The sequence below is a fragment of the Scomber scombrus genome, chromosome 19 (genome assembly GCF_963691925.1).
Source record: "Scomber scombrus chromosome 19, fScoSco1.1, whole genome shotgun sequence".
Taxonomy (NCBI): domain Eukaryota; kingdom Metazoa; phylum Chordata; class Actinopteri; order Scombriformes; family Scombridae; genus Scomber; species Scomber scombrus.
Genome location: NC_084988.1, coordinates 4,849,659 through 4,875,477, shown reverse-complemented (window position 1 = coordinate 4,875,477; position 25,819 = coordinate 4,849,659). Strand labels below are relative to the sequence as shown.

Below are 25,819 nucleotides of genomic sequence, written 5' to 3'. Positions count from 1 at the left end.
TATGATCACTGGATCAACAATACCTTGCCCAGATACTGAGGGATACAAGATTTCAATAACCATAATACTTACTGCTAATGCTTTTCAATTCAAAGACACTATAAAACCTAATCACATACTTGCTATAACTTTATCAGCTGTAAATCACTGTCCATTATATTTTCACATAATATAAGCATCTTACAATTTTTGCAATCATTTTAAGATATCAACTAGTATTTAACGTCAAATATTTGAAGAGTTTGTTTCCAAAATGCTAAATATTCTTTTTTTTAAACTGTATCATTAACTAAACCTTTAAAGTGAATATTTTTTAAGCTCCTAGTGTCCTTTAAAATAAATGATCTATCGTTGTTTATGACGTTCAGAGAATTATAATTGGGTAAGATTTTATATCCACTTTGTCGACATCATTTATTTTTACTACAGTCACAGATTTACTTCATTTCACAGAAGCCACAGAATAATAATGCCCTATAAATGTTACACTGTAATTTGCTTCATTCTTGTGCTGAGAGTTATTTAAAGAAAAAAACCTCAAACAGTGTGTCACATTTTCAAAAAGTATATATCTCATTATGGAACAAAGCTCTTCATTTCTGTCTTTGGTCCTACTTACAGTGATGGCATGCATGGAGTAGCCCAGCCCTAGCTGCCTGCAAACCACCATGGCCTCCTTTGTGGTCCAGCCTGTGCTGCACACTGTGCCCCACTTGGACCCAACCTGAACCTCCACCCGGCCCTCATAACTGCTTCGGCCGCCCACTATCCGGATCTGCAGAAACGCCCTGCTGGGAGTCAGTGAGGGGACATACTTCCTGTCCTGTCTCTGAACCATCTAGGCTCAATCTACCGGCGTTCATTTACAGTCCTCAGGCAAAGGGGACAATTTGTTGTTTTGTGAAGCAGTAGTTTGGTTAGTCTTTTCTAGACGAGAGGATCGTTAACGTGGTTTCCAGATGAGGTCACCACTTGGCTTTCGGTAGTGAGCGGATTTGAGTTTGATTAGAAACCTCATGTGTGGCTGTTTTGGTCTGACCACATGGAACAGACCAAAATAGTGTCTGGTTACTTCATGATGGAAAAGAAAACTCTGTTGCATATGAAAATCACAATATACTGTCACATATTAGTAGATGCATGCATGTTCAAGTATACTCCAAAAACAAATTTAGCATCATAGTTGTGTTAAGGAATATATTCGAATGTTTCCATACTTTAAATAACAAGTCTGTATTAGAATATATAGTTAAACCTGCATATATTAAATAATATGTGTGTAATAACTGAATATAATTGAACATACATGCATAGAATTAAAAAAAACAACAGTATACACTCAGTGGCCACTTTATAAGCTACACCTCTCCATTTGCACAGACAGCTCAGTGCCTCTGTTGGTTTTTATATGACTCAAACACACACTGATGATCACTGCTGCCAGAGAAACCTGATCCAGTATCTCAAGAAACAGACAACCACTTGGAAACTTCAATAAATAAATTACTGTGTCTGAAGTTTTAGTTGGCTGCAGTCTTGAGGAGGACAATGTCTTGTTGATGAGACAGATTAAAGGAGAATAGACAGACTCTTAAGATAACCGGAAGGTTGTGATTGCGTATGTGAAAACAATCAGACAAGAACAAGAGGATGTAGAGATGAGATGATAATTACAAAACTGAGTAATAAAAGTATGGAGAAATGTTATATGAGTTTCTGTTAAAATGTGCTGATGGATGACAGCGATTCAATGGATCTATCATGCCTGGTTTCAGTAAAAGTTGGTTTTGATGATAATAGAATAGACGTGTTTCTGGGACATATTAGACCCATACGTGGATAATAAAAGGCAACCATCATAAGATACGTCAAGAACATAAGAATGAATTTCTTTTGCTCTTGGATGAAATTAAGACAGATGTCTGAAGCATGAATCTGTTGCCACAAACTTTTGGCAGACTCAATGGCTCGATCAAGTCTCAGTGGACAACTATGAAACATTTCGGACTCCTTTTAAACCACACAAACAGGGATCGAGCCTCTTAATATTTTACCCTAACAAAAAAGCTCCATCTTATCAAGTCACTTCTGTCTATAATCAAGTCAAGTCCTCACTTTCTTTCTCTTAAAACAAAATCTGCCAATTCAGTAAAAATATTTTAACCTCCTTCCAACACAAATCAACTAGTTTCTATATTAGTTATATATAAGTTATTGCTGCATTACAATCAACTTATTATTAGAAAATTCTCGTAACTAGTTGATTTCAGATAGAAACAGGTTTAAATATTGTACTGCGCTGACAGATTGTTTCACTTGCTACAAGAAAATAAGACATTAAAGTTTAAAATGATTCAAATTAAATGATAGGCAAGATATATTTTTGCAGTGTAGAGAAGAAACCGGCCACTGAGTGTAAATGACAGTATATTATATTTGCATATGTTATATACCAGACGACAACCTCCAGGTTAAAGCTCTGCTCTGCTGCAGGAAGATGCCCCCCAGTGGTGTTAATAACCTACTTGCAGGCCCTGGTTAGCGTAGCCCAAGCCCAGCTGCCTGCAGGCCACCATAGCCTCCTTAGTGGTCCAGTTCTGTCCACAGATCAGACCCCAACTCTCCGTCCCGTTAGAGTCTAAGCTCAGCACCTCCACACGACCCTCGTAGCGGGTTCGTCCACCTGTGAGTCGGATCTGTGTGGGCCCAAGGGTTAGGGACCACAGAGCAGAGCAGAGATACACAAAGGCCAGGTAGGATAAAAACTTTAGTGTTTAAACATATGTAGCTTTGATTATGTATAGAGTCAAAGTGTACATTTTCTGGAGTTTTTATCCCACTTATTCCGGCCTTTGTGTGCAACTACAGGAGATATGGGGGCGAGTATGATCTGGTAAAATACAAACTGTACAACCAGAAGAACCCGATGTTAAAGGGAAATCACTGCTGTCAAGAAAGAAGGATCTGCAAAAATGCCTTCTCAGAAAGTATCAAAATAAAAATTTTCTCTTTGACATATTTTGCAAATAATAAAATTTGGTCTGAGCTGGTTTCATTCAATTAAACTTTTAAAGTAATTCAATACGTACAAATATAACATTTTAAACTGAGGAAAAGGCGAAATGCAACAACTGTTTTTCATGACACCAGTGAAAAAGAAATATTGGTTATATTGGTAATTGATTAATAGAAATATTGAAGATGTGAGATTTCTGTATAAACTACTGTTAATGTTAGATCTAAATCTCACATCCTCAAGACTGTTAGAGCTGCGAGGAACTGAATGAATACACACACGATAGTACAATACACAGTATTAAACAACACTTTTTCAAGTTTTTCGACAGTATGCAGCACTTCAAATCATAAAAATTAAATTCAGGATAAGCAATCTTAACTTAGACTATTTCTTAAGTAAAATAAAATATTTTAGTAAGGGTGTTTAGTTCTGACCGAGTTCTCCAGCCCCATGTGGGGAATGTTGCAGCGGACAGCAGCGTCCTCCGTGTGTTTACAGTCCTCTGATGTGATGTTTTTAAAGGGGCAGTTCCAGATTGACCTCTCCGTACCGAGACACTTCACCTCATTCATGTAGATTGGACCCATTCCTGAACAGACAGGATGAAAGACAGACCTAAAGGTTAGAGACGGTGGAGCGATGTTTATGGAAAGGAATCACTGTCAGCTAAGACAACGTGAGGTTTTTGATGGTTTTCAGACCAAGAAATAAGGATTAGAGCCACTTTTACAACAATTTTAGCAACCAATACAGTAATAGCTTCTCAAAAAATAACTTTCAGTGATCAGCAGTCTCAGATTTTCTTGTTAACAAGTGCAAACCCAACATCTACTGTTAGCAGAAGGCTATTTATTTGATTAACCAGGTCATTTGAGAAGATTTTAAATACAAAGTTTGGGGTTGTATAAAAATGTTTGTGCCAATAGGGCTAATTTAATGCAGGATTTAATGAGCCTGAGCACATGTAATGAGTTGCTCGGATCAGATTAGAACAAGCCCAGTCAGTTCAATTCTTTTTTTTGGACCTTGACAAAAATCTAGCTTTAATTCTCAGGCTGAGAAAATCTGGGTCAAGGGAAGTGCGTAAGTACTCCAAACAACTACAAACTCCCTGACCAAATGGAAATGTTAAGATGATGAAGCTCTACTTCATTATGGACTGCTCTCCCCATATTATATTATAGATTTGATGTCTTAAATGGTTTTTAATTGTCTTAAATCATATCTTATGGCTCAGGGAGTGCTTTCTAAATGTTGTTATATTGTTGTCTGACCCTCAATATAATGACAATAAAACTACTACCACCACTACTATTATTTTGACCTTGTTAAGTTATGTGAAAGCTTTAATGAACTGGATGCAGGTTGAATGGTTGACTGATGAGACACTGATTTATATAAAAAATGCTACAGGTAATGTTTCATCGTGATACCATAAAGGACTTCCCAAAAACACACAGAGAGACATCTTAATGCTGAGGAAAGTGTATCTACTGTAGGACCAAGCTGTGATATTTGTATGATTCTTGTGTGTCTTTGAAGCTACACATACACTTCCTCTCACCCAGCTCACTTTTTATCCTGAGGCGTGTTTGCTGACCGTGCATGCTCTCAGTCAGCGACGCCCTGCTTTACATTCCCCCCCTCTAAACTCTCACTCCATCGATACGAGCCGCCGCACCATGAGATGATGTCTCATGCAATATTCTGTGAAAGGAATTCCTTCAGCGGGGCTAGTTTCCGACTTCAGTGACGTGTAGGAATGTTTCTTGGCCTAACGCAGCCAGGTGGTGGTCTGACATCCATCTGAGCACAGAGCCGGTATGTTGCTCCCTCAAAGAGATTTTGTGATTAGACTCCTCGCAAACTTCCTCTGCGGTAGAAATCATAATGTGCACACATGAGAGCAAACATCCCCCACCCAGCATCTCTCAAAAGGCTGCTTGTTTCTGCATTGGTGGAATCTCAGGGCAGTTCACCTAAATGAGGAAACTGCATGGGATAATTAATTTAAGGAATGTAGTTGGGGGTGTGTTTTGCATTTGTGAAAAAGTTCTCGTATTCATATTTATAAAAAAAACCCTCTAAACTGTGTCTGTTAGTGTGGTAACTTGGTCAGAAAATGTGTTTTTTTTTGTATTTGACATAATTCTGTCTTTTCATGTCGTTCCTTTATTGTTTCTTTTCCTTCTTTCTGCACAGCATTCCTTCACTTATTAAAACAAGCTCCAAAATGAGGAATCTGTGCAAGAATGTGGACTTGTTGAAGACAGATTGTCAGTTCTCCGAGGGTGCAGAGATGACCTTAGAGATTAGACATGCCGCTGTTAACCCTGAAGATGGGTTTAGAGGGATTTATTGCAAAGCAGGGTTTTATTCATAAACAATAATCACTGAGCCTAAAGTCAACATTGCTATCAAACAGATCATGTTATCAAGTTTTAACATACAGTTTGCCATGTTGTACAGAGGTGTAGAACGTCTCATTAGAGCTCAAAGACTTTAATTTTACTACAAACATTTCTCAGGATGCAGACATAACGTCACTGGTTGAGTTTAGGCTCTGTTGGTGGAGCCATAATCCTGTTTTTGAAGAAGTTAGCTAAATTAAAGGCTTACCTGTGACTGTAAGGGTCTTGTCCTTCACTAGTTTTATTTTCAACATTTGACCCTCTCTCTCTGTTCTGTGTACAGCAAAGTAACACCCTTTCCTAATTCCTATATTCTGGATGCAGAGAGTAATGTCTTTACTACAACTGGATAAAAAACTGAGATACATGCTGCAAGGATCAGTCAGGAAATATATCTTAATACATGGATCTCATTTATTAAGCAACTGAAGCAACAAACTGGCTGATGCGCTTAATTACTTGAACCTCGATCCAAGTTTTGAGAGGGATGATGGACTTCTGCCCAGAGTGCTCTTAGTTGCCTGCAGCTGTGGATATGTGTATATAAGAGCATCTTTTTCCCCTGTGTTTTGCTTTGTTTTGCTTCATATAATGTGCATATTGCATCTCTTGGTTTTGAATTGATAGGATGGGTTTAGAGATATTGTGTACATGGTGTAAAATCAATTTAAAAAGTGATAGATGAATGCAGCAGCAACCATTAGGCTGTTTAGTCGACTGTACAGGATGGAGCGCTGCCTCTGCAGGTAGACATAATGAGGCTGTTTCACAAAGTGAGCCAATTTATTCTAGGGCCAAATATCTTCACTGCAGCCAAAGTTTTTTGGCCGCTTCTCTAGTAAGAGGGGGAGTTGATTACTTCCTCTCTCCGTTTTCACTGACTTCTGTCTAAATTTAGTAAGCTAGAAAAAAAAGTAATTTAAATCCAATCAAAATGTAAGATGTGCATTTTGAATGATATGTTAACTGACAAATGAGGCTTGCTTAGACGGTGTTAAACCACAGAAAATAAAGTAAATCAAATTATTAGAGAAACTGACAGTATGCTCGCTAAATCCAGATCAGCATTTAAATGAGTTTCTCAATTAAAGCAGAATGGTTTGTATTACAGAGTATAACAACCTTTAATTACCAACCTTTTCAGCTTCTCTTTGGACACAAACCAACATACTTTTTCTTTATCACTGTATGACTTTCTCCTAACCTTGTCCCATACGAGCTCCGGTAAGAGCTTCCTTGGCACTGCCGAATCCGAGCTCCCTGCAGACGACGCTGGCTGATAGCAGGCTCCAGCGGTCATCACAAATTGTCCCCCACTCGTTGCCTCTCAGCACTTCCACCCGGCCTTCGCCCAGCCTGGCGCCTCCCTTCAGCCTCACGTTCTTCTAAACAACGAACAGACACATAAAAGGACATTTTAACCCACGGTGGCACATTAGTGTCCTGAACTCTCACCAGACCGACAACTATAGGCTGATAAATTTCAATACTTCCATCAAAGTGAGATTTGAAAGATCTTGCTCTGAGGAAGATTTAGGATCTTTAGTTTAGACGATGTGAATTCCGTAAAATTACAAATATTTCACTAGGAATATTATTTTTATCAGCGTAAAAACTGCAATTTGATCATTATGGAACACTAAAATGTTAGTTAACCAAGACAAGTTTTAAGAAAAAACATGAATGTCTACTGGAGCATCCAACTACATTTTCAACTACGTCTGCCATGTTTATTAAATGTCATACCAAATTACAAACAAGATCACGATATTTAAAACTTACTTTTAGGAATAAATGCCACTGAGGAACACTGTGAGTTGTGTGAAACCTCATAACATAATTGTTTTGTGAAACTATTGTTTTCAATGTCGAGAAAGAACATTTAAGTTGCAATACATGACTTTCAGCCACTAGGGGTCACACTATAGCACCAACAGCTGAATGTTATTTATTGCACCTTTAAGTTTTTAAGGTATTTTAAGTTGTACTGAGACTTTAAATGGCATTAACTGAATTTACAAAAAAAACTTCATATCTAAACCTTTTAGTTGTGGATAACATGAGTAGCTGATCCAGTGTTGTGAAATATGTAGCATGAAGCTAACAAAAGTAATTGACTGAGGCTAAATTCTCACATTCTATTAATAGAGAACAGACAATATTAACTTTTGATTGATCCTGAAAATTCAACTTCAGCCTCTTGTCAAGAGTCCCGAGAAGTTTACCGAAGTTTTGGTTTTCTTCTTTAAGCCGCTGTTTTGCATGAAGAGCGGCCCTGGCATGCAGCTGACGACGGCTGGCATGCCGCCCGCGCAGGACGCCGTGCTGTTTGGCTTGTTGAACTCCAGCGGGCAGGCGGCCAGGTGGATCTCTGTGCCTGTACACGCCACAGAGTGGATGTGGAAGTTGTTCTTCTGACGCTCCAAATAGTGCCTGAAGGGAAGAGAGACAGAGATAGTAAAGACTAGAGAACGAGCTTTACCGTCTTTAAGTGGAATGAAAGGATGAAAGAATTACCTCACTTTTATTTATAATATACAGTGAAAAGTAGAGAAGTCAATGCTATGTTTTTAAAGTAAATGACCACATTGGACCACATGAATGAATAAACAAATGAATACAGGAATGAATGAAACCTCCTGATCTTCAAAGGAAAAACTGAGGTAATTACAACACACAGCTCACAGAAACCTTCACAATAACCAAAACATTCTGGACAAAAGGACATATTAACAGTAATTAGGGGCCTGAGTTTGATCCTGGTTGACAACAGTAAAAGGAAAAGCATCCAGTAGAGTCAAATATTAAATTAAATAGTAAGTTGGCAAAACATTTATTAAAGAGATAGTCCAACATTTTGGGAAATATGCTCTGCCAATGCTGCTACTGCTCTTAAAACAAATTAAATATGTTAATTTTTGAAAGTGCTAGCAAAGTCAGGCTACATGTTTCCCTCTCTTTCCACTTCCACTATGCTAAGCTAACTAGCCTCAGGTTTAACTGTACAAACATGGGAGGAGCATCAATCTTTTCATCCAACTTTTGGCAAAAAAAAGTGAATAAACATATTCCCCAAAGTGTAGAGCTATTAGTTTAACTTTTATACAACAAATGGCTCTTTATAATCAAAAATCCTCTTAATACTTTGCTTAATACAGGCACAAACATTCAGTGATTTAAAGACTGTTCTGCGCGTACATTACATTAATTATTATCAGTTCAAATGTTGTTGTGGAAGCAGCATGTGTGTGGGTCTTTTCAGACAGCTTGAATTTACCCACTGACTTGTTTATCCTTAGATTACCTTTTGCCAGGGCTGCTCTGTTTAGACTTAGAGTTAGGTTTAGCTTTGGATGTCTGCCTGCAAGGTAAACACGGGTTAGACCGAACAGTTAGAAGAGAAAAAACGAGGTGGAAAATCATAGTTAAAAAAAAAAAAAAGGTTACATGTTACACAATTATGTTTAAAACGGTGGTTAGACTGCTGAAAAAGGATGTGTCACATTCAACATGGTGGTTAAATACAGCTGTTAACACAATATACTTGTGTAAAGTATGTTAAGTTCAAAAGTTGCTCCAGACGCACGGATTCGTTGAAGGTGACACATCCTTCTTAAATGCATGTAAATAAACACAAACATAACAAAGAATTACATAACTTGAAAAACAGACAATATATGACACGTTTCATCAGAACAGGCTCATATACACTAAATGGCCAAAAGTATGTGGATAGGCAATGTGGCGGTTTGACTTTTTCTTTGGTTTTTAGGGGTAAACCGTCAAGTGACTATATTTGGTAACATCCGTAAACATCCAAAATAGCCTCCCCATGTCTGTGAGGTTGTAGAACCATGTGGAGTTTTTAATTATAGACTTTTGGGTCAATGTTTTACCCTATAGACCGACGAGGAAACATATATAGTAACTTCATTGACCTTAATTTGCAAAATCAAAAGTAACAAAAGCAAAAAAGAGTAATGTAATATCCCCCAATAACTCTTTAGGGTTTAAAATGTGGATTTCCAAGTATTTCAATGCGTGCCCTATAAAAGGTTAAGCAACAACATAATTGAAGCTAAACAGTATAAACCCAAAAAGAGCAACAAACACAATCTTAAGGCAATAATAATCATGTGTTTGGTCAAAACTGTGCTTCATATTTTGGACCTTTTGGTTGAAATTTGGTGAAATCTTACCGCTGCAGCACACACAGATATTTAAGGCAGTGGTGTTCTTCCAGCTTTGTGGCAATAGAACCTCTGTGCCGAAAGTCAGATCCATGTAGAAATAGTTTCCCCAGTTTGGTGTGGAAGAATTTAACTGTGAGCCAGGCCTCGTCTCCCAACACCAGTGGCCGAATACTGGAGTTTAGAATATTTGGAAAAACCTTCCCAGAAGATAAGAAGCTGTTATGGTCGAAGATTCATTCCCACAAGTGAATTAATTAATAAAATATTGAACAGTAACTTATAATATCGTCCACAGGTGTCCACATATCTTTGGCCATGTATTGTACGACATGTAAAGCACATTCATTAATATGTTTGTTAGTCCAATCTATGTTATTCTCATTGTAGTACAACCATTATATCAATGCCAACCTCAAGTTACCACATTGGTTTTGTTGGACATTGTATGGCTTTGCTTAATTTTTTGGATGGGATGTAAATTAAGTCAATTATTAAAGGATAAGGCTTGTAATCTATATTTTTTTGTTATTGTCAAACAAATTCCCCGAAAACCAAAACCAACAATCAAGTTAGTTCATCTCTCAATAGTTTTTCGCTAATGTTACTAAAACTGGAGTTAATAGTGTGTTTGTGGGGGTCTATTTTCAGCTGTGGATTGATACACATTCGGTGCTCTATTGAGTATCTCCAGCAGCAGGATGTTGTAAGTGGGATCAATTAAAAATGAACCACAGTGCCCATTTTCACTTTAATTAAGGCTTTCAATAGTTTTTGGACGACTATTGAGCTCTATGACACAGAAGATTAAGATATATCAGACTTTGACTACACAGTTGGTTCAGTTTCTTGTTAGTTTTGGTCTTTTCATGGGATTTATTGACAATGAGAAAAATGTAGTGTATCACCAGACTCATTCTTTAAAACACAATGTTACATAAGCACATAATAAATTACACAGTACAGAATATATTGGTGGGTTCTTCAACTTCAATAAGAAATTTTAGTTACTCATGCTGTGGGGGAAAAAACCTCAAATATTTTGTTATTCTGGTAGAGTTCAGGATCAAGTAGAATCTGCAAATTATATCATGATCATCCAAAAAGCTGAATTTTAGCATTTAAATCTGATAAAAAAACAAGCACTGGAGAATTAGTGGTTCAGTGTATTCTCTAAAATGTGCAAAGTTAGCATTTTATTTGCTCTAGTACAATGTTTTTGGTTTTGGTTACCAACCTAACCGCCCACTATGTGTTAAAATGGCTGTATATCTCACTAACTGTACCTTCAATATTAATGTCAACCTACTCAAATTAAAGCTGATACATGGTACTTTAATGTAGTATATGTAACTGATGTTGTAGGTATGTCTAAATAAGTAAATGTCCCAATATTTAGTATCTGAACTGTATGTTTTTGTGCCACAGTCATTTGGTGAGTTTAGTATTCTCCAAGAAATGTGTTGTCATTTATTATTCACTGTATTAATCAATATTTATCTCCTCAAAGTGTCTTTTGGGTGGAATTTTCCAATGTGCACTTTATAGATAAAAGCACAAAAACATACAATGAGCTAACTTCCTCTCTCATCGTCCACCTGGCACTCTGAGCTGCAACGAACACTGTAAAGTATTTGCAGACTCTACCAGATGCAGGTTGGCTCTTGTCATGTCATGCGGACTCGGGGAGACACCAGCTCGAGCCTTGTGACTATTTCAGTTGAAGAACCCAGCATGAAATGTGAAAACTGACCTCCTCCGAAAAGCATGCCATAATGGGATTTCCAACTGTTGAATTAGTTTCAAAGGACTAATCTGTGGAAACTTTTAAGCCCCGGTAACTCACACGGCACAGATTGATGACATCTGTCACGTTAAAAAGGAATAATAATAAAAACCCAATTACTTGAAGATTAGACTTAAAAAGGTAAAAGACAATGATGTCAGTCACTTTGTAGGTTTTGTTGCAATATTCAGCATTTACTATTTTGTGCATTAGATATAAAAGTTTAACAAAATGTAAGAAATAATGTCCTTGATAAGGTTTCAAGTCTGTACAATGTGTGCCATGTCAGTAGAAATGTGACAGAAATAAATAGAAAATTAAACCTCCACACAAAGCAAACCTTTAGTTTAAGCAAGATGAAGTAAAAATTCAACCCGTTCACAAGCTGCTCATCATAGTAATATGATATTAGAGAGAAGTTAAGGGGTCAACTAGCTAGAAATGGGATCTAAATGGTTATTGTCTACTCCTATAGGAAACAGGAAACCCACTGTCACAGTAAACAGAGTGTAGACGGAGTTGGACGGTGGGTTTTCCCAGCGACAGTGTACCTTCCACCGGCTGAAACATTAACCTTTGGCCTGGAGACCTTCTCAGCTGCTCGCTTTTTCAGACGTCTGTAACAGTGAGACAGCCAGATTCATCACATACAGGAGAGAGACTGCACGCAAACACACACACACACTTAAACAAAACAGCCTGCCTATATTTCTCACACTGTCTCCAGGCTCCACGTACACAAACACACACACACAAACACACACATATATACAAACACACAGAAATCAGACCATAGTCACTTTTGGGGACATTACGCAGTTACCCCAACCCTAACCTTAACCACTGACCCAACAAACTGTTTTTTCCCCATTTGGCAAAGTTGTTCCTAATTAACTGGTCCTAAGTCCGAAATTTGTCCCCAAAAGTAGCCTATGACAGAAAATACACACACATAAATCAGATCATGGTCACTTTTGGGGACATTACATAGACTTACATTCATTACCTAGAGACTTACCTCAACCCTAACCTTAACCACTGACCCAAAAATCAGCTTTTTCCAAAATGTGGACACAGCTTTTGTCCCCAAAAGTAGCCTATGAGACACTGTGGTCACTTTCAGGGACATTACATAGACCTACATTCACATACTGGAGACTTACTCTGGCCATAACCATCACCATTATTGGCCTAACCCTAACCTAACCCTAACTTTAACCATTGACCCAAAAATCTGCTTTTTCCCAATCGGGGGCACAGCTTATGTCCCCAATTGGACATGTTCCCCCTAATTAACTGGTCCTAAATCTGAAATTTGTCCCCAAAAGTAGCCTATGACAGAGAGAACAGACACTATGGTCACTTTTGGGGACATTACATAGACTTGCATTGATTTCCTGGAGACTTACTCTAACAATAACAACTAACCCTAACCTAACCCGAACTTTAACCACTGACCTAAAAATCAGCCTTTTCCCAATTGGGGACTACCCTTTCGTCCCCAATTGGACAAGCTGTCCCCAATTAACGAGGCAAATTAGCAAGGCAAGTGTTTTGGTAAAGCACATTTCAACAACAAGATAATTCAAAGTTCTTTACATAAAACATTAAATGCATCAAGGTGGAATATAAGCATTAATAAATGAGTCATAAGTCTTACATTTGTCCCCAAAAGTAGCCTATGACAGACCACACACACACACACACACACACACACACACACACACACACACACACACACACACACACACACACACACACACACACACACACACACACACACACACACACAGGTACTGAAGGGTCAGCATTGAATAACATTTTTGACATTCCTCAGGTCTCCAGTATATTATGTTACAGACGTACGGTGATAAACACAATTACACAACTATTCCAACTATCCAAAATTCAGCCACTCGACTCTCATTCAGCAGCTTTAATTCTTTATCAATACAGTATCTACAGTGTCTGTTACTGGCTGGAGATACAATAGAAGTCCAGTCAGTAACTATGCTGTGAATTTGAAGTGATTTAAACCAGTCAGATACTGATTTAAATTACTTTAAAGCTGCAATAAGAGATTTTTGGCCACTTGGGGGCAGCAGACAACATCGACATACACAGTTTGTGCCTCATCTTTAAGTTGATATATTGAACTTTTGGCAAAAAGTTGATTATTTCCACATCCAGCAGTCATGGAACAATGTTATCATTCATTTGGAGTTGTGTTTCTGTCCACCTGCTGAATGTAAGTCAAATATTCACTGTTATTGTTCTCTATAAAACTCCTGAGGGAAATATTTGTCTCTTTAGCTGCTATATTCAAACAGGCTCTGAAGGGGCTGTTAATGTACTCAACTCAAATTCTTCAGTTTTATCTGATACTTGAAAGTCAGTAAAAGTTAAAAGGATAAAGCTCATACCAGACAAAAAAAAAAGAAACTGTGTCAAATTTATTGTGACTTCGTCAAACTGATTTCCAATGTTTAATTCAATTGCTGGTAATGGATAATTAAAACAATCTGACTTTATGTGTCCCAGGTTGGTGTAGATTTGGGTCCATCATGACAAACATAACATTTTAATGGAGCCAATACTCAGTTGTTTTTTTGTTTTTTGTTTTTGGCATGAAAACGGTCAAAGTCCCTTTATGACCAAATTCTGCTTTGAGAAAATATTTGTTGGACAAAAAAAAAGCTGGATTGAATTATTGAGGAGAAAAGCAGATTTGTACTGTCTTCAAGTATAACTATAACTGTAGAGACCAAAAAAAAAAATGAGGAAGGATTTGACTGCTGCTGTATACAGTTTGGCTTCCCTCCAGTCGTTGTTGTCTGTGCATTATGTGAACAACCCCCCCTCCTCCTCCATCCCTCCTTCTCCTGACCCTGGAGTATTCCCCAGAGACACAGCTTTCACACACGCCCGAGAGAAAACACACATTTCCCCTCGTACTACTGTGAACTATCTGCAGGGATGAATAAAACGCCTTCGACTGGAGCGTACCCAGGAATGTGTGCAGTCACGGAGGTTTCCAGAGTCCATAGGCTCCCACACATCAGGCTCCACACACTGTTATAATATCTGTTCAATCTAGACTCTACAATTTCAATTAGTAAAGAAAACACTTAATAAGTCTTAACTGTGTAATTGGATCATTAATCTTTCAATTTTATCCAATTATCCAATAAGATTAGTTCTTTTTAACCTTCTACTTTTATTAAAAATTACTGAATTCAAGTTTCAGAGATTCTGCAACCACAGACTGTATCATGGTTGTCATCTGCAAATAACCTCTTGATAATTAAGATCCTGTTTATTCACATTAATTAGGGTGCAGATGTCGTCACCCTGTGTAGACACAGAGGGGGGGACACTGCTTCATACTTTTACATCTCTGCAGGCAGTTAATAATCTCCAACTTCCTCTCTGCACAGTAATAAACAGAGACTGAAAAACATGAACTACAGTACGTGACCCGGCCGGAGTTTAAACACAAAAGAAAAGAAAAAAAGTGTGGCTTGCCTGGCTGTCCAGAAGAAAAACAAAAACATCCTCAGAGGAAGAAATGAGAAGCAGAACAAAACAATTAGAAGCTTCCTTCGTGTGTGCTTTGTTGAAAAGCTGCTGTTCTGCTGGCGGACTGTAGAGAAAGTTTACACATATTCCCCCCGTCATGCACACAATACACAGGAGTTATAATGTTCACTCTACACCTAACAAACACTGAGATCCTGCCTGAGAGAATGAGAAAGTTACAGGCACCTTAAGACTGTCAAACCTATCGATACTCTGATAGTTTAATGATATGATCTCTGTTAATTACATTATATGCGGTTCTTCTGTGCAAAGATGTATTTAGTTTATCTGAAGTTAATACGAAGCTTCATCCGTCCAAATGCGTCCAATCAAGTAGATCACTTTCAACTTTACAATCTTTTAGTGCTTAAAAGTGCCTTGATATGATTAACTCAGACTGTTGTAGCCTCATATAAGATTCACATCAACTTTTAAATCCATTTTTCTATAAACTCATGGATTGTACTGACAGCTGTGGATTTTCGCCCCCATCATTTAGATTGAAAGCACATTTGGAGAGGATCTTTAAATAGTCAGTATGAACAGGAGGAAAGATTACAGCAAGGAAAACCTCTTTCACTGCTCATATGGACACCTGACTGACAATTGAGAACCTGTCCTTTAAGAGTGATATCTTAAAGTCTCCTACACAGCAGATGACTCACTGACTTTAGATATTTTGCCTCTTTGCATGTTTGGGTTTCTTTGCACTAAAGCATCACAGACTTGGCAATTAGATCAACAGAGTTCAAGTAATGATTTAATGTGGGTGTAAAAAGTTGTTAAATGCAGCTTTAACCTGCATGAACCCTCACCAGAATCATCTGTTACCAGGTTAAAGTTGTGAGATTTACTTACCTATAGAAGTTCTTGTTGACCTTCCTCTCATGTGGGAATCCCAGCATGCCACAGACAACACGTGTGTTTTTAATCGTCCATCCCACGTCGCAGACCTGCACCCAGCCGTCCTTATATTTCACCTCCACCACACCCTCTGTGATTGGCACCTTCTTTCTGGTCATGGCGACCACGGGCCGGAGACGCACCTCCTCCACCTTGTTCTCATCCACTTGAGCCTGGAGGGAGGAAATCAGGATTGATTTTCAGGTTGTTTTCAATTAGAATAATGCCAGGTCTAGATTTACTTCATGAGAGAATAAGTTGTTGATCAGCTGCATGAAATGTGTCATCAGTGGGAATTTTTCTTTCATTTATTGTCTGGAAACATATTTTACACACAACACATGCTCAGTAGAGTAGAGTATACATCTATATTTCTTTATATTTTTGAGATTTCCTCTTTATTTTAAACCTTTCATATGTACTACACACTGTTTAATGATGTTAAATGAGGATATGAGGCTTTTATTAGCTGAAAATCATAAGACTATTAGTCAATATTCACATATAAACATGTATTTCATACTTTTAAATGAAATGAACAGACTACAAAGTGAGTCATTTTAAATCTAATCTTCTCACTCACAGCTTGTAAACTGTAAACGTGACTATCTCTGATTGCCTGCTTTGCAATGAGTCACTTCCACTGTGGTTTATCTGAAAAAAATCACTGGCTGCAGTCATAGATTATAGTCTAGTCTGGACGCCACATTTGACCGAGCTTGAATCACAGCAGCAGGCAGAAAGAGGGAGCAGTTGTGCAAGTGAAAGTCCGCCCACTTAACTCTTATGAAACTTTTTTTTTTGCGTAACACCCCTTTTGAATCATTCGAGTCATTTCCAGTCATCTGTACGGAGTCCCCAGTCCGACCTTGTTCACCTCGGACCAGTGCAGATTAAACATAAGGAGGAATGTGTGAATTAAGCAGCTTTCAAATTTTCCTCTCAGTTATTAACCTTTATTTGTCCAGGGAGGGTTTACTGAGCACATTTGATCCCTTTAAGATTTGCCCATATTATAACCATCTCTAACATACTGTAGCTGATGAAGGAGAGGACTACATCAATCGTCCAGTTCCTGAGTACAAAATGTCCCAGGCAGCTCGGAGATTTGACCCCAAGTTCATAGGAGTTGATGCTGCACTTCATAAGATTTAGTGAGCAACCTTTCCATACACTCCCTCAGTTCAGGGTATACATTAGGAGAAGCTGCTGGTGTTAATAGGTCCAGACACATGGTATAGAGCAGAGCTAATCAGCACCATGTGTATGGTGGCAGCTACAGGTGGAGTTTCACTGAGACAATAAATGTCTCCCATGTGGGTAAATTCTAGGCCTGTTAACACAAAAGCAGCATTTATGGGTTAATAACAGTTTCTTAAAGAATTAAAAAAAAGGGCAAAAAAATCTCTGTGTATGTGTTTTTTTTTTTGGTAACTTACGTCAATAACATTTGGGTCCACAAAGCCTGGAATCCTTTCGTCTTTGCACACGACTCCAGCGTCTTCATCGTGAGTGCAGTCACTGTTGCCCCAGCCGCGAGACTTGCAGAATTCAATGCTCTTCTCACCTCCATTACACAGCACGTTGTCCAGCCAGATTTTCCCTGTGTAGGTGGCAGACTGTCAGCGTGGCTCCAGAAAACTGACTTTTTAGAAATCATGCGGTCCAAACCGGGGAAGTAACACTTGGTTGCTTGTTGAACTGGTGCTCCGATGACTATGGAGGCTTAGATGTAGTAATAGTGGAACAAGAACCTGAATAACAGTTTCATCTAGGTGTCTAGTGTAAAGTTACTTTAAAACTTGTTATTAAACCTAAATTAACAGATTTTTTAAAAACAGCTAAACAATGAGATGAAACTTTATATAGAGCTCTGTGAAGCTAATCTCTCTGATATCTGATATCACACTTTAACCTTTATGTCGTCCTCCCGGGTCAAATTGAGCCCGCCTGTTTTTGACTGTTCCTTCTTTCCTCCCTTCTTTCCTTCCGTCTGTCCTCCCTCCCTTCCTAATTCTCCCTTTCTTTCCTTCCTTATCTTTCCTTCCTCCATCCCCCTTCTTTCCTTCCTTCCTTCCTTTCCTTTCTCCCTTCCTCCTTCTCTCTTTCTTTCCTCTGTCCTTCTTTCCTTTCTCCCTCCCTCCTTCCTACTTTCCTTCCTTCTTTCCTCCGTCCTGCCTTCCTTTCCTTCCTCCCTTCCTTATTTTCTTTCCTGCCTTCCTTCCTCCCTCCTTTACTTCCTTCTTCCTCCCTTCCTTCCTTCCTTCCTCTCTCCTTTCCTTCCCTCTTCCTCCCTTCCTTCCTGCCTCCTTTCCTTCCTTCTTCCTCCCTTCCTTCCTTCCTTCCTCCCTCATTTCCTTCCTTCTTCCACCCTTCCTTCCTGCCTCCTTTCCTTCCTTCCTTCTTACTCCCTTCCATCCTTCCTTCCTTGACTCGAGGACAACAGGAGGGTTAATGTTATCATGAAAAATATCAGTTATATCTGCTTTAATAAACACAAGTGGTTTCTTATATAAAAACTAAAGAATAAACTCTCTCTGCCTCTGAAAGCTTCATTAAGGATAAATCATGTCTTCATGAATGATTTGTGGTGCAGAAGTTTGGTAAAGAGACTAATTATGTGAGGAAATACTTTGACAGCTCAGATAATACGAACAGTATGTGAGGCTTAAATTTGATGTGACACACATTTCTGCAGTCTGCAACATAATTGAGATGTATGAATATCCCTAAAATGTGTGTGTGGTCCAACAAGTGTAAATATCTTCTTCATATACAACCATGAGGCAGAGCAAACTGACACTGTGTTGAACCACAAACTGAACCTCAGGAGGTCATGGAGGGTCACTCTCACCTAGGCCTTTGCCATATTTGGCACTGTGGGTCCATCCTGTGGCTGAGACGAAGCCCAGTTGGCGGCAGAGCACGTTGGCGTTGGATATGGAGAAGTCGTCATCACAGATGGTGCCCCACTCTCCCTTGTAGAAAAGCTCTACGCGGCCCTCGTTGTGTTTTCGTGGGTATCCGGTCAGGCGGACCTTTAGCCGCTCTGTTTGGGGCTGAGGGGACAGGGACGGTGTCGGTGTCGGTGTTGGCGTGGCTGCGTTTGATGGTGTTGTCTGAGTTAAACAGAAAGGCAACCACAACCCAAACAGGAGGCTGAAGGCTAATTGCTGCCTGCGACTTGACTTCTCCATTACGTCAACTGCACATAAAGAAAAAGGAAAAGGCAACGTCAACACCAGTGAAACATCTTGTTCTTCATGCAGTTTAGAAAGGGTTGTGAAGGTTGCTTTGGAAATGTAATAGGTTACAGATTACTAGCTACCCTGTTTAAACTGTAAGAAGTAATGTAACTGTTTCAATTACTTAATCAAAGTAATGTAACTTATTACATTTGATTACTTTCCTAATTTTCTAACCAATGTTTTCAGCTGTTAGGGTAAATTAACCCATTAAACACCAATAACTAAGTTCAGCTGTTTTTCATGGATACTGACATGATTTATAAGGGAGATCATTTCTTATAAAGCAAGATTTATCTCTCATTTTAAATGTATTCATTAGTTCATGTAGATTTTGGAATATAAAATTAAAATATTTGATGAAAAAAGTCAAAAGCCTGGCATGAGCTTAATTGGTACTGTGACACCATTTAAGCCCATGTGTGCTCCAAATAAGCTGATTCATCTAAAAAATATTTAAAAAATTGATGATTGAGGAAAAAACCCTCCTGAGAAAAATCTTAAAGGTCTGACTTCAGATGTAACCCCCTTTGTAATCATCAACATTTTCATCAGTAACTGCATTTAATTACACATGTTTTCTCAGTAACTGTAACGTATTACAATTATATTTATTTTGTAAATTGCGTAACGCTGCTACATGTAGCCTAACTAGTTTCTCCTCAACACTGAGTTTAAATGTGAATGAATACTTTACTATGAAGACAGTCCAGGTGGATCAATGTGAAGCCAGCTTTTAAATAATTCACTGAGTCTATTACAGTCTAGAGGATACAGAGCCCTTTAGATAACATGAGCAAAGTGTGTTTTTTTAACCATAAAATACCTCATGGACATGAGAAACTATCTTTCATGCACCTGAAAGTTTCTCGTGTGCACAAGAAACTCTTTTCTGGAGTTTGCAAACCATTCAATTTATATAATCACACACATGAGCAGCAGACTTGTATGTACTCCTAAACCTTCACGAGAATGTGAAATACAGCAGAAAATCAACGACAGTCAACCAGCTAAAAAGATAATAAGGCAGATTGCAAACTCTGTAGAGAAATCCCATGACAACCTTTTTCCTACGCCCACACAAGATAGTTTTTGGTGCTGTAATCCTTCAGATGGTTCAAACATTACATCTAAATGGTTTCTAAGCACACAAGCGAGATGCAACAATTCTCTTTTGGGACTGACCTAAGCACTATTTTGTATTTACATCACACTAAAAGGACACTTGAGCAGCACAACTTCTGGTTGGACACAGTGCCCTCCAAATGTCACTTTAGTCAAAATGATTGATTGGCCCAAGTGCCTCTTATTAACCTCAAAGCCTCGTAAATGATCCCTTAATTGTCTAAATCACCTCAAAGTGCTCTCCTGTTGGGCTAAAATGTCCCTGTGTTTGACCCAGGTGAACCTCAGTTAGTTTAAATCCCAATCAGGTGTGATTAAAGGGCAAAAATGAACCTTAGCATGCACAGATAAGCATGTGAGTGATTGAGGTGCCCAATCATCATCATATTTGACACTAATAGGGTTGCAATAGTTATTTTCATTATCAATTAATCTGATGGTTATTCTCTCGATTCATTGATGCGTCATGACAGAAAATATTGAAAATGCCTGTGATATTTTGCACAGCCCATTCTCCCATGATAATTTCCCACCCTGAATAATGAAAAACAAACATCACATCATACAAGAATCCTAAAATTCAGCTCAGTGCATTTTCTTAATCGCTGAGCAGCTGAAGCCAAGTGGACTAACAGAGGAGCTGAAGATACGCTCAGCATATGGAAGTAGGTTTGGTGTAAGAGTGTAGTGTTGCTCCAGCAGTTTGATTCAAACCATCTGTTCAGTGTTTACTTAAGTCTGATGTGTAGAGGAATAACAGGCCGCATTAAAAACCGTGTATCCATCACAAAGCTAACATGAATGTTTATATTTATGAAGTTAACAGCTGCACTTTGCTTCTTTATTCTGCAGTATTTTTTGCAATGTTGGTGTGTTAATTTTCACACACTTAATGTTAACCTCTACAAACCATCTTTTTTCCCCTAAACAAAATGCTGCCTCTGCTCTCTTAAACCTTCCTGTACAGCTCTGGTAATGTATTGAATGCTGCATAGACCTGCTATTGATAACTTGACAGCTACACTCTTTCTTAAAGAGTCAAGCTTTTAGTGAGTTTGGGGGGTTGGGGGTGTGTGTGTGTGTATGTGTGTGGGGGTTGTTCCCCCAGAGACACAAATACAGTAGTGTGGTGTGTTTGTACAGCGACCACAGACCGAAGGCACTCTTTCCAAAACATGTATGAGACTGACTGCGTCGTCTGGGTCCAATTTCACAGTGTATGGAAGGACACACACGCTCATGCTAAGCTTCGGTCGACAGGAGCAGAGACTCGGTCTGCACTTACAGCCAAAAGGTGCTACAGTGTGCAGGTATTCTCTATGTTATACCTTAACTTAAAAAAGATAGTTTCTCTGTCTTTACGGACAGTGGAAGCCCAAAGGAGCAGAGTGAGAGGCTGACATGTGACAAAAATACCAGAAGAATCAATCTGCAAGTGGACAAACTGATCACTTTCAAATTTAACCCACCAATAAAATGGCTTAGATAATCTGCCTAAACTTAACTTTTGCTTTATATAAAACCTCTCGGGTTGTGTGACTACTTGTGTTTCGATGCTGCCATGTTCCCACAAGATAGACAGCAAGGCCACAAAATTATACCAAAGCTGAATTTGTGGAGAAAGGTGTCTGGTAGAGGCTTTTAAAGTATCAGTGTGTCAGATTCAGTGAGATCTACTGTAGTAGTAAGGTTGCAGGTTGTAACCAACTTCACACCTCTCCACCTCCCTTTCAAGTTTGTAGGAGAATCTACGGCGGCTGTGAAACTCCTAAAAATCATGATGTGCCCTCTCTAAAGCCGGCGTTTTGTTTGTCCGTTCTGGGCTACTGTAGAAACATGGCGGACCTGCTCCCTATGTAGATATAAACGGTTCATTCTAAGGTAACAAAAACACAATGATTCTTATTTTTAATGGGATTATACACCAATTAAAACATACTTGTGGATATTACATTACATTGCTGCCAAGTCCGTTCCACTAGATGCTGCTAAATTCTACACACTGCACCTTTTATAATAAAAAAAAAACATAATACAGAAAAGATGAGTGAGTGAATGTAAAGAATATAAAATAATAACACAAGAAAACCTTCTAGGTGACACTGACGGAGCTGAAATTAATAATAAAATAAAAGTCTGACACTTCCAAATGGATGTAACGCTTAATTCACAACAACCCTCTCTCTCTCTCTCTTTCTCTCTCTCTCTCTCTCTCTCTCTCTTCTACATTTAGCTACATCTCTTCCTCTCTCTCCCCTCTCCATACCAATGTGCTCATGGATCAGGTCTTGTGAAAGGCTCAAATCAACCAGGCAACAGTTCTCTGGATCAGCTCGACATACAGAACCGTTCCAACACTTTAGTCCCTGCAAAGTCTTATCCTGAGTCGCTGCGATCACACTTTCCCACCACCACCACACACAGATTCCCACACACACACACACAAACACACACATCCCTCTTAATCTGTTTGCTAATCAGTACCAGAAGTCTGTACCTCTGTTTGTCCCGAGGCAACAGAAAAGACTTTCCTGCCGTGTTCCTGCCTGTTTTTCACCTCAGAGGAACTTTGGTGAAACTTTATCCCTAAAGTAGTCGACATGAGCAGGAGCCTCGTCACAGGGGCGATGGGGGAAAGACTCAATATTTTTTTAACCCTCACATACATATCCACAGTATCCTTTCATAATGAGTCTCTAAAATCACTAATGAACGCCTCATCAGTCGCAGGTAAATGTGGGATTATTAATCCTTAAGGAAGCTTTCAGAGAGCAGAGATACTTTTATTCTTCAGTTTTTATGCTTTTTGTTTATCGCTAATCAAACATTTACAATCACACCTATGTTACATAAACCATAAGAATGTTATGAGTTCAATGAATTATATTAAATGTATGAATGCAACAGTAATTTATGAATGTTTTAATTAAATTCTCGACAAAAATGTACATTAGCTGCATAGAAATGTTCATAAGAAGTTGAAATATTTCCATTTTTGTTTATTCTGGGTCACATTAAGAAGAAGTCAAATTTAAGGCTAAAAGAAAACAATATTTAGGGGGTTTTTACTGCTCTAAAATGTCAAAATGGGTCAAATGTGACCCTGAGCAGCATGTGAGGGTTAAGATCGGGGAAAACAAACAACACATGGTGGTCAAATCTTTCCTAGAAATTCTGAGAAAGTGCAGTTTGTGGTTTTATTGGATTTCATGGTCTAAATGCAAATCTCAAACCCTAAACACAACAATGGAATAGATCCACACTACACAGACAATTTCAACACAACCACTTTCTAATAAAACATCCTTTATAAGCTATAAATAAGAACAAATTTGGGGTGGTCCCATTAGTTGGTGTTTACCCTTGTCCAGAATGACATCTGCTTTGCATTTTCAGCATTTGAGTGAATCAGGAAAAACCCTCTGATGGATGGATTTACAACTTTTTTGTACTATATTTTTACTACTATTGTTTGTTTGTTTTACTGTTTGTGTGCTTACTTATAATGTATTGTTCTTTATTCTTTCTGTTGATGCTCTTCTATCTTTGCTATCCACTTGCTGCTGCAATAATGTAAATTTCCCCACTGTGGGACTAATAAAGGAATATTTTTATCTCATCTCTTATCATCTGGAAAAGAGCTGCAAGTATCTGGACCAAAATCTCTTTATGAACATGTTATTAACATTTATAACTGTAGGATTGATGACTTCATTCATAACCGTGTTACTGTCAAAGAGAAAATAGACTTTTCACAACCTGGCAAACCAAATGTTGTTCTTATTATAGTCAGTAGTAACTTTTAGGAAGCATGTCTTATTAGCAAGTGGCGCCAATTTAACAAATGATGATGGTTCTTGTCCTGTACTTAAGTACTTATAGATTTATATTCATAATCCAGTTTAAGTATTTTCAGCAAAAAGTATCAGAATTAAAAGTTCATGTTCTGCAGAAAAACAACCCCTCTGATAATATTACATTATTAATACTGATGCATCAGTGCATAAGCAACATTTTACTGTTGTAACGAGTGTCTTAATAACTTTATACAGTTAATTTAGTCGAGTGGTTTCAAAATCTAAAGGTTGAGTCCCCTCATAAGAACATAAAATAAGTCTGAAGGGCTGTGAGATTATTAAAGGATGAAGTATTCTGTCTTTTAAGAGTATTCATTGACCACTTTGGGCTTTAAGCTGTTACTACATTCAGACCATTTGAGGTTTGGAGGGGAAATGTGTTTTTGGTGAAACAGCTAACAGCTCATAGACATCTGAAATGTGACAAAGGACAACAACTAAATACTGCTGTTGGTTTAAGCTTTAACAAAGCCGTATATTTTACAAGCTTATCATATTTTCAATGTAAAATCTTGATCTGAAAAGTAACTGTAGATGTAAAATACAGGTAGTGGAGTAAAAAGTACAACATTTCCCTCTAAAATGCAGTGGAGTAGAATCAAATGGAAATACTTAAGTACCTCCAAACAGTACTTAAGTACAGAAGTGAGTGTATTTTCCACCACTGTAGATATGGCAACAGGGATTCCTTTGAAAACACTGCATACTCTTCTTTTCCGAGACATTATTTGGCTTCTGTTTCCTGTTTCAACATTCTTCACATTTTTTTTAAAAATCTGCAAGATTCAGTATCCGAAAAGTGAAAGTCTGTTTCAGCAGTCTGGATAAACTGCTGCAGATGAAAGCTGATTTAGTCTGAAAAAGCCACTTTACAGCACAGTGCTGCCTAATAAAGTTATCATAGTGTGCATATAAAGTACTCTGAAGCGTGTTTTTAACAGTCACACTATAATTATCTCTAGTTTTCTGCTTTTCTGATACAAATTAGGTTTTAACGTTGAACCACAGTGAAATTACTTTGTAAATATACATTTTGCAGTTTAAGCACAATCCCTCCCTGCATTTCTTTTTTATTACTATCCATAAAAACTCAAATAATTACCACAGTATGAGTCTTACCTTGTATTTCCCACTATGAGGAGGTTATAACGGTTCCAGTGGAGAAAAAAGGGGGGAGGTGTGTTTTTTTTTTTAAATGTTTGGTTATCCAGAAGTTCATAAACTGAACCTCTAAAGACAAAAGATTAATAAATAGTCCAAACAGCTTGAGCTAATTCATCTCCTCCATTAAACAGGGGTCCAGTTTGCGGCACAGTGGTCCACCCAGCAGCTCACTCCTTCTTTCAGCCCTACAGTCTGTGAATTGCCAGCTGTGCAGCCTCAGTGAGGAGGAGGAGGAGGCTGCAGGCTGAAGTGGGCTGGATTTATTCCCTGGAAAGACACACTAACTCTTTCATGGATGGATCTGTTACAGGTTGTCCGCTTGCATAACGCCAAAAAACGTGAGTTTTAATTCATTTCACACGCAGACTACGTGCTTGCCGGAGCATCCGACGTGGCCGCAAAACATTTACAACCGAAAAAAAAGTGAAAATTAGTTTTCTGTAAAAATATTTTGAGTTTAAATTTGATTAAATGTCAAATGTCATACTGACAAGCTGCTAAGTTCAGCCACACTCAGAAGTGACTTCAGTGAGTTTTAAC

General features: G+C 38.3%; 1 protein-coding gene across 1 annotated transcript in view; it reads right to left on the bottom strand.

The window, feature by feature from the left end:
* The window catches only part of loxl3b (lysyl oxidase-like 3b), a 29,875-nt gene extending 4,421 nt beyond the window's left edge, over positions 1-25,454 (bottom strand). Inside the window, exons 1-8 of the mRNA XM_062440497.1 lie at positions 25,235-25,454; positions 18,743-19,093; positions 17,328-17,491; positions 15,844-16,061; positions 7,656-7,863; positions 6,635-6,815; positions 3,454-3,608; positions 2,526-2,696 (exon numbers count right to left, since the gene is read on the bottom strand). Of these exons, the coding sequence (XP_062296481.1) occupies positions 2,526-2,696; positions 3,454-3,608; positions 6,635-6,815; positions 7,656-7,863; positions 15,844-16,061; positions 17,328-17,491; positions 18,743-19,085 (1,440 nt within the window). The 5' untranslated portion in view covers positions 19,086-19,093; positions 25,235-25,454. The remainder of the gene's footprint in view (positions 1-2,525; positions 2,697-3,453; positions 3,609-6,634; positions 6,816-7,655; positions 7,864-15,843; positions 16,062-17,327; positions 17,492-18,742; positions 19,094-25,234) is intronic.
* Between the last annotated feature and the right edge of the window lie 365 nt (positions 25,455-25,819).